This window comes from Microcaecilia unicolor, chromosome 4 (assembly GCF_901765095.1).
Source record: "Microcaecilia unicolor chromosome 4, aMicUni1.1, whole genome shotgun sequence".
NCBI lineage: Eukaryota > Metazoa > Chordata > Amphibia > Gymnophiona > Siphonopidae > Microcaecilia > Microcaecilia unicolor.
In genome coordinates this window covers 365503876-365517471 of record NC_044034.1, presented here as the reverse complement: position 1 = coordinate 365517471, position 13596 = coordinate 365503876, and the positions used below count along the sequence as shown (strand labels likewise).

The following is a 13596-nucleotide window of genomic DNA, read 5'->3' as shown; positions in this document are numbered from 1 at the left end:
TCGCTTATGGGAATCGCTGCCGCTTCTGGGTTTGGAACGTCACCGTGATATGGTAAAACGCCCGGGGGGTGGGGGGCGGCATGCAAGCTCTGCCTCAGGCGGCATCTTGCCTTGGCCCGGCCCTGGTGATGACAGATAACATATACCTGGATATTTAATGCCGGTGCCTGGACATGATCCAGCACTGAATACTGTATCTGGGCATAAAGCTGATGAGGGCGAAAAAAAGTCGCTGACCACTATTGGCTGAATATGTGACCCGCTGAGCAAAAAGGTACCAAAATTAGGGATTTATGTATACCACAAAATAGAGGGAAATCTTAGTCAAGATTGGGAGGCGGGGCTGGTGGTTGGGAGGCGGGGATAGTGCTGGACAGACTTATACGGTCTGTGCCTGTGCCAGAGCCGGTGGTTGGGAGGTGGGGCTGGTGGTTGGGAGGTGAGGATAGTGCTGGGCAGACTTATACGGTCTGTGCCTGTGCCAGAGCCGGTGGTTGGGAGGTGGGGCTGGTGGTTGGGAGGTGAGGATAGTGCGGGGCAGACTTATACGGTCTGTGCCCTGAAGAGCACAGGTACAAATCAAAGTAGGGTATACACAAAAAGCTGCAAATATGAGTTTGGGCAGACTGGATGGACCGTGCAGGTCTTTTTCTGCCGTCATCTACTATGTTACTATGTAAATCAACTGCATAATCCTGCAAAATTTCAGTTTCAGGAATGGACTAATTACATCTTTTAAAAAATGAGAAATGTTTAGCAATAAAAAAAAATCATTAACCCCAGAAATCACATATCCCACTTTAGGTACCTGCAGGTTTTAGGCTGTAGAACACGAAAAACATTAACGTTGTGCCAGAAACTGCATAGTCCCATTCTACTGACCCTACAGTACCCAAAGCGTCCAAAAATGAAAGCTGCCCCTCCAAAGTTTTATAATCTTTATCTTTATTATTTCTAATCCCACTTTTGGTGCTTTTTCGCTCAGCTCTTAATGTATTGCTTCACCTTCCACTCCTCATACACCATTCCCAAAGACCGTGGGGGGAAGGGGAGTTTGTGTTAATTCTGTTTAGTCTGTACTCCTGAGACATTGTGTTCATTTGCAGATCCTGTGCAGCTTGGGCAGAATCTCAGCGAGTGAAATCTGGAAGTCCGAACCTCCTTCAATGGTAAGATGCTCTTGAGTTAATCACCGTATCTCTACTACTACTACTTATCATTTCTGTAGCGCTACTAGACGTACGCAGCGCTGTACACTTGAACATGAAGAGGCAGTCCCTGCTCGACAGAGCTTACAATCTAATTAGGACAGATAAACAGGACAAATAAGGGATAATGACAAAGAGTAGCAAGATTCTGTGCAGAATCCCAAAGAGAAGCAACATTCCGGAATCCCAAAGAGTAGCAAGATTCTAGAATCCCAAAGACTACCACTACTACTTATCATTTCTGTAGCGCTACTAGATGTACGCAGCGCTGTACACTTGAACATGAAGAGACAGTCCCTGCTCGACAGAGTTTACAATCTAATTAGGACAGACAAACAGGACAAACAAGAGATGATGACAAAGAGTAGCAAGAGTCCGTGCAGAATCCCAAAGAGTAGCAACATTCCGGAATCCCAAAGAGTAGCAAGATTCTGGAATCCCAAAGACTAGCACTACTACTTATCATTTCTGTAGCACTACTAGATGTACGTAGCGCTGTACACTTGAACATGAAGAGACAGTCCCTGCTCGACAGAGCTTACAATCTAATTAGGACAGATAAACAGGACAAATAAGGGATAATGACAAAGAGTAGCAAGATTCTGTGCAGAATCCCAAAGAGAAGCAACATTCCGGAATCCCAAAGAGTAGCAAGATTCTAGAATCCCAAAGACTACCACTACTACTTATCATTTCTGTAGCGCTACTAGATGTACACAGCGCTGTACACTTGAACATGAAGAGACAGTCCCTGCTCGACAGAGTTTACAATCTAATTAGGACAGACAAACAGGACAAACAAGAGATGATGACAAAGAGTAGCAAGATTCCGTGCAGAATCCCAAAGAGTAGCAAGATTCTGGAATCCCAAAGACTAGCACTACTACTTATCATTTCTGTAGCGCTACTAGATGTACGCAGCAGTGTACACTTGAACATGAAGAGACAGTCTCTGCTCGACAGAGCTTGCAATCTAATTAGGACAAACAGGACAAATAAGAGGTAAGTGAATATTAAAGTGAGGATGATAAAATAAGGGTTCTGAACAAGTGAATAAGGGTTAGGAGTTAAAAGCAGCATCAAAAAGGTGGGCTTTTAGCTTAGATTTGAAGACGGCCAGAGATGGAGCTTGATGTACCGGCTCAGGAAGTCTATTCCAGGCATATGGTGCAGCAAGATAAAAGGAATGGAGTCTGGAGTTAGCAGTGGAGGAGAAGGGTGTAGATAAGAGAGATTTACCCAGTGAACGGAGTTCCCGGGGAGGAATGTAGGGAGAGATGAGAGTGGAGAGGTACTGAGGAGCTCCCTCCACCACCTCCATCACAGCTGCCTAGGGAGATTGTATGCGTGTCTCTTCTTCCTTCCTCAGCTCACGTGTTACCTGGGGATTCACAACATAGATAATTATTGAATGGCGATCTAAGTTTGGATTACACTGAGGCGAAAAAATTGTGATAAGCCGCCACTGCGGTCGATACAAGGCTGAAACAAGAACCCTGGAACAGTGGAGGTTCAGACTTTATCCACGACCTCAAATAACGCTGCAGAGTGTTTTACTCGTGGAAATTGAATATTTGAAAATCGCCCACCCTATGTCAATGTACCTGCATTTAGCGGAGGTGCTACCACTGACCGGGCTGGGCAGGACTGAAACACTGCAATGCGTTTTCAAAATTATTAGCACATGCTGAGAGCTTTAATAAAAGGACCCCCATGGTTACTTTATTAAAATGTGATACACCACCTTTCATAGGGGCCCTTTTACAAAGGTGCTGAAAAATGGCCTGCGGTAGTGTAGACGCGTGTTTTGGGCGTGTGCAGAATCATTTTTCAGCACACATGTAAAAAATGCCTGGGGCAAACACTCGTAAGGGCCCCCCACCCGCACCTTCCCCCCCACACACCAACCAAAGTCATTTTATATATCAAACATGACCCTACCTCAGCAGCTCCAGTGCTCCTCCCCCTTGGACCGGTTATCTGTCTTCTCTCCTGCTGCGCTTGCGTTTTGTGCCAGCCGGTACCGGGTTAATGCGTTAGCTCTGAGTCTTCTCTGCCACGGTGCCAGTGGAAACAGGAAGTAGTCACAGTCAGGAGGAGGTGGGACGAGCGAGGCAGGAGAAGGACCTGCAGTGGCAGAGAACACATTGCGTTAACGCAATAACCCATGAGCAGGAGGCCAGTGACTGCTGTCCTTCTTCTGCCTCCTCTGCCGCCTGCACCAGTGCCACTGCCAGGAAGCCTTGCCGATGCGGCAGCAGCATCGGGACCCCCCTTGGAGGCCAGGCCCAGGGAATCTTGCCCCTCTCCCCCCTTGGCAGCCCTGGGTAAAGGAGTGGTAATAATTCCTGGATTGACAAAAATTAGTACACCAGTTGGTTATACCAAATCAACCATACAGTCCGCCTTGAGCCCTTTGAGGATTATCTGCATGAATATTAAGATCACCTAGAATAATAAAATTGGGATACTGTAAAAAATCAACAGTAAGGCCAATAACTAATTCCAGAACAGCAGTTATGTAGAAGTAATGCCATGATCTGCGTGCAAAGGAGGCAGCCCATGTAAATCTGTCTCATGCATATTGGTTTTGGAGGTTCTGAAAACCCGACTGGCTGTGTGGGCCCCGAGGACTGAGTTGTGAATCACTGGTTTAGAGAAAATGTGTGAGATGAACAAGAATGGATATGTTTGTGTGTGACACACACCCTTGTCAGTCAGGGCTGCTGAGAGTGGGGGGGGGGGGGGGAGGCAGGGGGGACAAAATTCCCTGGGCCCGGGCCTCCAAGGGGGGCCCGGCGCCGCAGTCCCCTCCACCCGCCCTCCTCCGTCCACCACCAGGCCGGGGCCCCCTGAATTCAAATCATAGTGCCTCACCTCGACCTCGCTCCATGTGAAAGAAGCACAGCAGCGGCAGTCTGCAGATCGCCTCCCTTCGGGCCTTCCCTTCCTGTGTCCCACCCTCGTCTGACGTAACCAGCGCGAGGGCGGGACACAGGGAGGGAAGGCCCGAAGGGAGGCGATCTGCAGACTGCCGCTGCTGCGCTTCTTTCACACAGAGCGAGGTTGAGGTGAGGCGCTATGATTTGAATTCAGGGGGGCCCGGCCCGGTGGTGGACGGAGGGGGGTGGGTGGAGGGGGGCAGTGACGATGATGACCTCGGGGGGGGGGGGCGGCGGGGGGCCCCGGGGGCTGCCTTGCCCCGGGCCCGGCCCAGTCTCTCCGTGGCCCAGTTGTCAGTTGCATAGGGCCTGCCTGGCTCACAGTTTTGCAGGGCAGGGGCTTGGGTGTTGCGCTGAGGGGGGGGGGGGCACTGACAGCTGTTTCCCAGGCAGGGGGAGGAGTAGAGAAACACGCTCCACGTTGGAGGTGAGAATTATTATATAGGATTTGTTACATTTGTAGCCCACATTTTCCCACCTATTTGTAGGCTCAATGTGGCTTACATAGTACCGGAGAGGCGTTACAGACTCCGGTGCAAACAAATACAAAGTGATGTTGTGGAAGGATAAGGTTCATGACCACATAATGGAATCGTACAACGGAAGAGTTGTGTGATGGCCATTACGAACTTTTAGTGTTGTTGTGTCGTTGAGATCAGGCGTTTATGTCGGGTCGGTAGGGTATGCCTTTTTAAACAGGTGGGGTCTTAAGTGATTTTCTGAAGTGTAAGTGGTCGTATGTAGTTTTCAAGTCTTTTGGTAGTGCGTTCCACAGTTTTGTGCTGATGTATGAAAAGCTGGATGCGTAAGTTGATTTGTGAAAATCGAAGGTGTAATTCCCTTTCTCCTCCTCCCTCTTCTTTCCTTTCTCCTGGTCCTCTTTGTCCTCCTCCATCTCCAGCTAATGTTGGCTTCCAGTGCCAGAAACTGAGATGCCCTACTAACCCCAGCCAGTACCTCTCAATCGGAGCAGCAGCTACAAATTCTGGTTGAAGCTACAGTGTGGTAAATTTAAAACGAATCGGAGAAAATTTTTCTTCACCCAACGTGTAATTAGACTCTGGAATTCGTTGCCGGAGAACGTGGTACGGGCGGTTAGCTTGACGGAGTTTAAAAAGGGGTTAGATAGATTCCTAAAGGACAAGTCCATAGATCGCTATTAAATGGACTTGGAAAAATTCCGCATTTTTAGGTATAACTTGTCTGGAATGTTTTTACGTTTGGGGAGCGTGCCAGGTGCCCTTGACCTGGATTGGCCACTGTCGGTGACAGGATGCTGGGCTAGATGGACCTTTGGTCTTTCCCAGTATGGCACTACTTATGTACTTATGTACTTATGGTGTTGGTAGGGCTGGTGGAATGCATGACACTTGCCTGCCAGCAGTGACAAAACTGTGATAGTTCAGTTGGCAAAAACAAAAAAGGAGGTAAAAACCCTCACGAAACCGTGAGATATAAAACAAAAAGTGAGGAGAGTGGATGAGGATACCAAAAATTATATATTTATTCACATGAAAAATACAAATTACAAAGTAACATAATATACATAAAAATGACCCGACACGGCCGTGTTTCAGCCCAAAGGCCTGCCTCAGGGGTCTTTGTAACCTAAGTAGAACAATAAGACAAATGAAGAATATTGTTAGAAATATATCATAGACATGGATATGGTGAATGAAACAACAGACATTGGCTGAATATACAGTGGGGGAAATAAGTATTTGATCCCTTGCTGATTTTGTAAGTTTGCCCACTGACAAAGACATGAGCAGCCCATAATTGAAGGGTAGGTTATTGGTAACAGTGAGAGATAGCACATCACAAATTAAATCCGGAAAATCACATTGTGGAAAGTATATGAATTTATTTGCATTCTGCAGAGGGAAATAAGTATTTGATCCCCCACCAACCAGTAAGAGATCTGGCCCCTACAGACCAGGTAGATGCTCCAAATCAACTCGTTACCTGCATGACAGACAGCTGTCGGCAATGGTCACCTGTATGAAAGACACCTGTCCACAGACTCAGTGAATCAGTCAGACTCTAACCTCTACAAAATGGCCAAGAGCAAGGAGCTGTCTAAGGATGTCAGGGACAAGATCATACACCTGCACAAGGCTGGAATGGGCTACAAAACCATCAGTAAGACGCTGGGCGAGAAGGAGACAACTGTTGGTGCCATAGTAAGAAAATGGAAGAAGTACAAAATGACTGTCAATCGACAAAGATCTGGGGCTCCACGCAAAATCTCACCTCGTGGGGTATCCTTGATCATGAGGAAGGTTAGAAATCAGCCTACAACTACAAGGGGGGAACTTGTCAATGATCTCAAGGCAGCTGGGACCACTGTCACCACGAAAACCATTGGTAACACATTACGACATAACGGATTGCAATCCTGCAGTGCCCGCAAGGTCCCCCTGCTCCGGAAGGCACATGTGACGGCCCGTCTGAAGTTTGCCAGTGAACACCTGGATGATGCCGAGAGTGATTGGGAGAAGGTGCTGTGGTCAGATGAGACAAAAATTGAGCTCTTTGGCATGAACTCAACTCGCCGTGTTTGGAGGAAGAGAAATGCTGCCTATGACCCAAAGAACACCGTCCCCACTGTCAAGCATGGAGGTGGAAATGTTATGTTTTGGGGGTGTTTCTCTGCTAAGGGCACAGGACTACTTCACCGCATCAATGGGAGAATGGATGGGGCCATGTACCGTACAATTCTGAGTGACAACCTCCTTCCCTCCGCCAGGGCCTTAAAAATGGGTCGTGGCTGGGTCTTCCAGCACGACAATGACCCAAAACATACAGCCAAGGCAACAAAGGAGTGGCTCAGGAAGAAGCACATTAGGGTCATGGAGTGGCCTAGCCAGTCACCAGACCTTAATCCCATTGAAAACTTATGGAGGGAGCTGAAGCTGCGAGTTGCCAAGCGACAGCCCAGAACTCTTAATGATTTAGATATGATCTGCAAAGAGGAGTGGACCAAAATTCCTCCTGACATGTGTGCAAACCTCATCATCAACTACAGAAGACGTCTGACCGCTGTGCTTGCCAACAAGGTTTTGCCACCAAGTATTAGGTCTTGTTGCCAGAGGGATTAAATACTTATTTCCCTCTGCAGAATGCAAATAATTCATATACTTTCCACAATGTGATTTTCCGGATTTAATTTGTGATGTGCTATCTCTCACTGTTACCAATAACCTACCCTTCAATTATGGGCTGCTCATGTCTTTGTCAGTGGGCAAACTTACAAAATCAGCAAGGGATCAAATACTTATTTCCCCCACTGTATAGCATAAATGAACAAACAAACGAGCGGAAAATTATCTTTGACTCAATCTAATAACATGACATTGAGTGATAAAAGTCAAACATATATGTGAAGTTTTAAAAAGGTCTTTTTTTTTTTTTTTAATTTTTTTAACAATTATGAATTATTAAAAATTATGGATTATTACAACACATGGATTATACTTTAAACAATACATCAGTCTGTGAAAATGAACAATGTATTTATATGCAAATTATAAAAATTATGATTAAAAGTATATGGAATAGTATATGGGTATATGTATTTAAAGAAGAATTTATACATTTGTAGTAAACATATGTTAGTCTTAAATAATCGTGACAATGAACCAAATCTTATGTTTTTTTTTCACATCAAAATCGAATAGCTACTAAATAGCGCATGAATATAATGGGTTAATGATACCCAAAAAAGACAATTTTAAAATGAAATAAATGAATTGTAAAGTACCTCAGAAAATATAACTCGGAATGTGTGCTCCAAGGGAAATAACAAGACAAAACTCTCTTAGGTCTGTGTGTATAAGGATAAAAGTGATATAAAAATAATTAATGAAATACAGAGAAAACAAAATGCTTTTGTAGATTGAAGCATGTAAGATAATGCTAAATAAAACAATAGAAAAAGTATATATTGTGATAACATGTACCTGAAAAAACGTAAATGGAAAAGGTACAGCGAAGGGCGACGAAAATGATAGTGGGGATGGGACGACTTTCCTATGAAGAGAGGCTGAGAAGGCTAGGGCTTTTCAGCTTGGAGAAGAGACGGCTGAGGGGAGATATGATAGAAGTGTATAAAATAATGAGTGGAATGGATCGGGTGGATGTGAAGCGACTGTTCACGCTATCCAAAAATACTAGGACTAGAGGGCATGAGTTGAAGCTACAGTGTGGTAAATTTAAAACGAATCGGAGAAAATTTTTCTTCACCCAACGTTTAATTAGACTCTGGAATTCGTTGCCGGAGAACGTGGTACGGGCGGTTAGCTTGACGGAGTTTAAAAAGGGGTTAGATAGATTCCTAAAGGACAAGTCCATAGACCGCTATTAAATGGACTTGGAAAAATTCCGCATTTTTAGGTATAACTTGTCTGGAATGTTTTTACGTTTGGGGAGCGTGCCAGGTGCCCTTGACCTGGATTGGCCACTGTCGGTGACAGGATGCTGGGCTAGATGGACCTTTGGTCTTTCCCAGTATGGCACTACTTATGTACTTATGTACTTATGTAACACCAGTATAGAACGGAGCGATAAAATGAAGGGGCTAAGCGCTAAGTTAAGAGACATTGAATAAGTAACAATAAATATTATAGACTCTATATTGAAAACTGAATCTAATGGAATCTCTGTATACGAACGGAAAATTCTATGTATGAATGTGCTAATGTTGTGATTAATCAAATATATAGAGGCTGGACTAACTTACCTCCTCTCTTCTAAAAATATATATTAAAAAGCAAAACGAACTTGTAATACTGCAAGAGAAACAAAAAACTGGTTATACTGCGAGAAAAAAACATGAGTTTATGATAAAATGAGTTTAAAGGTTTGAAATAACGTGATTTTATGAAATAAGCAAAAGAACGTAATATGATGGGCACTGAAATCTCTATTGTAACATCTATAGAATCGATGTTACTAATATTATTTATATATTAAGGGCACTAGGATCTCTATTGTAACATCTACTAAAACGATGCTACTATGTTATTTGTATATTAACAACCGTTAAAATCTGAATCACATGAGAAATTATCTGTATCAAGCTGTCGGGAGTCTATGAACAAAAATGATCTTCAGTGGAAATTTTTCAAAACGTTTATTTAATAAGTGCTGCTATATTGATATATATATCTTTCTACAAACATATGAATTCTAAATTCACAAAAGTTTTATCTATTTAAAATAACAAAAATCTATTAACTAAATTTTAAAATTGTATGCGTGATGGTTTAATACCAAGGAGCACAGAAAAAGTTCTAGATCTTAGTGCTTACCTCCTCTCCGAAGAGATGTCTACAAATGTGAGATGTATTGAAAAATGGCGGTAGTGTCAGCGTCTCTTAAATAGATGAAATAAAGGAAATGACGTTTTCCAAAAAATGGAGGGAAAAAGTAAACGTATAATTTTCAATTAGGAACAACTACTGAAATAAGGAAATGAAGTCGGACTGAAATTTACTTAATCGCACTTGTTTTGTGGACAATTTTCATTCACGTTATCTCCCTCTCTTCGTAAACGCCTCACTAAACTCGCCAAACCTTCTGTTGATGGGTAAGTGTCTCTGTCGACTTTTTCAAATTATTAACTTGTGCTGGAAGATCCATCAACACCTAAGTTTATAGTTTAGTTATAGTTCTAAGTTATTAAAAACTTGATACTGCTAAAACAACAGAGTTGGCCAAAGCGGTTTACAAATTAAAATTAATAAAAGGAACTAAAAATGTAGAGGAACGTCAATGTATATAGAACAGGAAACAATCACTGCCAACTAGGGGCAGACTGAGAGTAGTCTGGGCCCTTGGACAATGAGCACCATTCCCCCACCCCCACCCCCCACCCCCGGTCCTGCTGCCCCTCTCTTGTCCTGCTGCCTCCCTCTACCCCTGCCAGTGACCTTTTCCTTTAGTCCTGCAGCTAAATTGGCTATCTGCCATTGACGTGGAACTTCCCTCTGCCATGGCCCACACTTGTGTAAGAAGGAAGTGACATCAGAAGGGGCGGGCTGCATCAGAGGGAAGTTCTGGTGTCAGCTGCAGATGGCCGATTTAGCTGCCGGTGCCTCCACCCCACCACCCGAGTGCGAAGGGGGGGGGGGGGGGGTCAGGGGTGGGAGTGTCCCGGTCCCAGTTCTGGAGGAAAGAAAAGGACGTCACACATCGGGCATGTGATAGGAAAGCACTGCCCCCCCATCCCAAAGCTCTGGGCCCTTGGGCACTGACCGGTTGCCTGTACGGTCAGTCCATTCCTGGTCCGGGGTGCCTAATTCCTGCTACAACAAGCCTCAGCTCTTCAGGTAGCTGCAGTGGTAACCTCAACCTCTCGTGAGGTTGAAACAGAATGGCCAAAGGCTAATTGAAAAAAAAATGTGTTTTCAACAATTGCTTAAATTTAGAAAAAGAGGCTTCTGATTGGATGAAAGGTGGAAGAAGTTGTGAATCAAGTTTTAGAAAAAGGTGACATTTTGCAGGTTTTCAGAAACAGAGCAGATTGACTTCTAAGTAGCCAAGATTGGGTGGCAGAGCCGGTGGTGGGAGGCGGAGCTGGTTGGGAGGCGGGGATAGTGCTGGGCAGACTTACACGTTCTGTGCCCTGAAAATGGCAGATACAAATCAAGGTCAGGTGTACACAAAAAGTAGCACATATGAGTTTATCTTGTTGGGCAGACTGGATGGACCGTGCAGGTCTTTTTCTGCCGTCATCTACTATGTTACTATGTTAGATACGGTTATTCCAGACTGTGAAATCCTGGGAAGAGTTGTTTGTATGGAATTAACCTCCCTGGTGCTTCTTTCTTAGCTTATAGGACTGTCTCTTTTTCTCTTCGCAGGACGTCCCTGCCTGGCCAATCGTGACAACATTTTGGGAGAGGAATTTGCCGTCTATACAGGGCCTGCTGCGGTTGATGGGATTCTCGGCTTTGCTCGCCTCAGCTACCGCCCTCAGCCTCTTCACCTACAGAAAGGGACTCATCCTTCGGAAATGAAAAGGAGAAACCTGGAAGCCACAGGCCTGTTTATCTCAGCTCTACTTCTTGACTAACTGGGAGTCATCTGATTTTGAACTGATACTTTATTTTGAACTTGTATTTTTTTTTTCAGTGTTGCTTTTTGAGCCTAGCAGTTTCCTCTTAAAACAGTTTTGGGAAGCCACTGCTGGGGCTACACCGCTCTGGGCCTTCATTTTGTAGCTTCTCACCTGGTTTTCTTAATTTTTACCCCTCCACTCAACTAGCTCAACAATGGTACCTTGCAACAATGGTATTTGACCAACAGTCATACACTGTGGTTCCCTTCACAATCCAGTACGCATGCAAGCAAGATAGTGGAGGAGTGGCCTAGTGGTTAGGGTGGTGGACTTTGGTCCTGAGGAACTGAGTTCAATTCCCACTTCAGGCACAGGCAAGTCACTTAACCCTCCATTGCCCCATGTAAGCCGCATTGAGCCTGCCATGAGTGGGCAAGCGCGGGGTACAAATGTAACAAAAATAAAATAGATACTATTGGAGATTCTACATGGAATGTTGCTACTATTGGAGATTCTACATGGAATGTTGCTATTCCACTAGCAACATTCCATGTAGAAGGCTGCGCAGGCTTCTGTTTCTGTGAGTCTGACGTCGGACGTCAGACTCACAGAAGCAGAAGCCTGCGCGGCCACATTGGTGATCTGCAAGGGCCGACTTCTACATGGAATGTTGCTACTGTTGGAGATCCTACATGGAAAGTTGCTACTGTTGGAGATTCTACATGGAATGTTGCTACTACTGGAGATTCTACATGGAATGTTGCTATTCCACTAGCAACATTCCATGTAGAAGGCTGCGCAGGCTTCTGTTTCTGTGAGTCTGACGTCCTGCACATACGTGCAGGACGTCAGACTCACAGAAGCAGAAGCCTGCGCGGCCACATTGGTGATCTGCAAGGGCCGACTTCTACATGGAATGTTGCTACTGTTGGAGATTCCACATGGAATGTTGCTACTATTGGAGATCCTACATGGAAAGTTGCTACTGTTGGAGATTCTACATGGAATGTTGCTACTACTGGAGATTCTACATGGAATGTTGCTATTCCACTAGCAACATTCCATGTAGAAGGCTGCGCAGGCTTCTGTTTCTGTGAGTCTGACGTCCTGCACGTATGTGCAGGACATCAGACTCTCAGAAGCAGAAGCCTGCGCGGCCACATTGGTGATCTGCAAGGGCCGACTTCTACATGGAATGTTGCTAGTGGAATAGCAACATTCCATGTAGAATCTCAAATCGTAGCAACAGTGGAGGAGTGGCCAAGTGGTCAGGGTGGTGGACTTTGGTCCTGGGGAACTGAGGAACTGAGTTTGATTCCCACTTCAGGCACAGGCAGCTCCTTGTGACTCTGGGCAAGTCACTTAACCCTCCATTGCCCGCCGCATTGAGCCTGCCATGAGTGGGAAAGCGCGGGGTACAAATGTAACAAAAATAAAATAGATACTATTGGAGATTCTACATGGAATGTTGCTACTATTGGAGATTCTACATGGAATGTTGCTACTATTGGAGATTCTACATGGAATGTTGCTATTCCACTAGCAACATTCCATGTAGAAGGCTGCGCAGGCTTCTGTTTCTGTGAGTCTGACGTCCTGCACGTACGTGCAGGACGTCAGACTCACAGAAGCAGAAGCCTGCGCGGCCACATTGCTGATCTGCAACTTCTACATGGAATGTTGCTAGTGGAATAGCAGCAATCCATGTAGAATCTCAAATAGTAGCAACAGTGGAGGAGTGGCCTAGTGGTTAGGGTTAGGGGTGGTGGACTTTGGTCCTGAGGAACTGAGTTCGATTCCCACTTCAGGCACAGGCAGCTCCTTGTGACTCTGGGCAAGTCACTTAACCCTCCATTGCCCCATGTAAGCCGCATTGAGCCTGCCATGAGTGGGAAAGCGCGGGGTACAAATGTAACAACAACAAAAAAAAATAAATAAAGCTGAATCTGGCCAGTAAGTATCACTGTTCAATGAAGGACGGAACTCCTTGCTCCCCCCCTTCCCACCCCCGAAGACTCTGAATATGTGGCCACCTCAGCTCCCGATAGCACAAGGAGCAGAAACTAGGCTTGGGAATTAAATAGCAATCAGTTTAATGACCATGTCCTGCACTGCCATCAAACAGATCAGCCCAGATATCTTTTTTTTTTAAATGATTATTTGTAATGGAATTATAAAATCAAAATACTGTAGAGTTATCATTTTTTGACACCTTCATAAACAGCAGATAGCGCTAAAACTATTTGATATCCAAACATATTAATAAGTCATTGTGGCAATTTAACATGGCGAGTTCTTTTTCTTCAAATGAAGTTAAGACGTATGACATAAGCATCGCCAGACTGGGACAGACCGACGGTCCATCTAGCCCAGCACCCTGTCT

The 13596-nt window shown here is 44.9% G+C and overlaps 1 protein-coding gene across 1 annotated transcript in view; it reads left to right on the top strand.

The window, feature by feature from the left end:
• LOC115469568 (amine oxidase [flavin-containing] B-like) overlaps positions 1–11571 on the top strand; it is a 127447-nt gene extending 115876 nt beyond the window's left edge. The window contains 2 exon segments of the mRNA XM_030202354.1: positions 1107–1169; positions 11017–11571. Coding sequence (XP_030058214.1) covers positions 1107–1169; positions 11017–11172 — 219 coding nt within the window. The 3' untranslated portion in view covers positions 11173–11571.
• The last annotated feature ends 2025 nt before the right edge of the window (positions 11572–13596 follow it).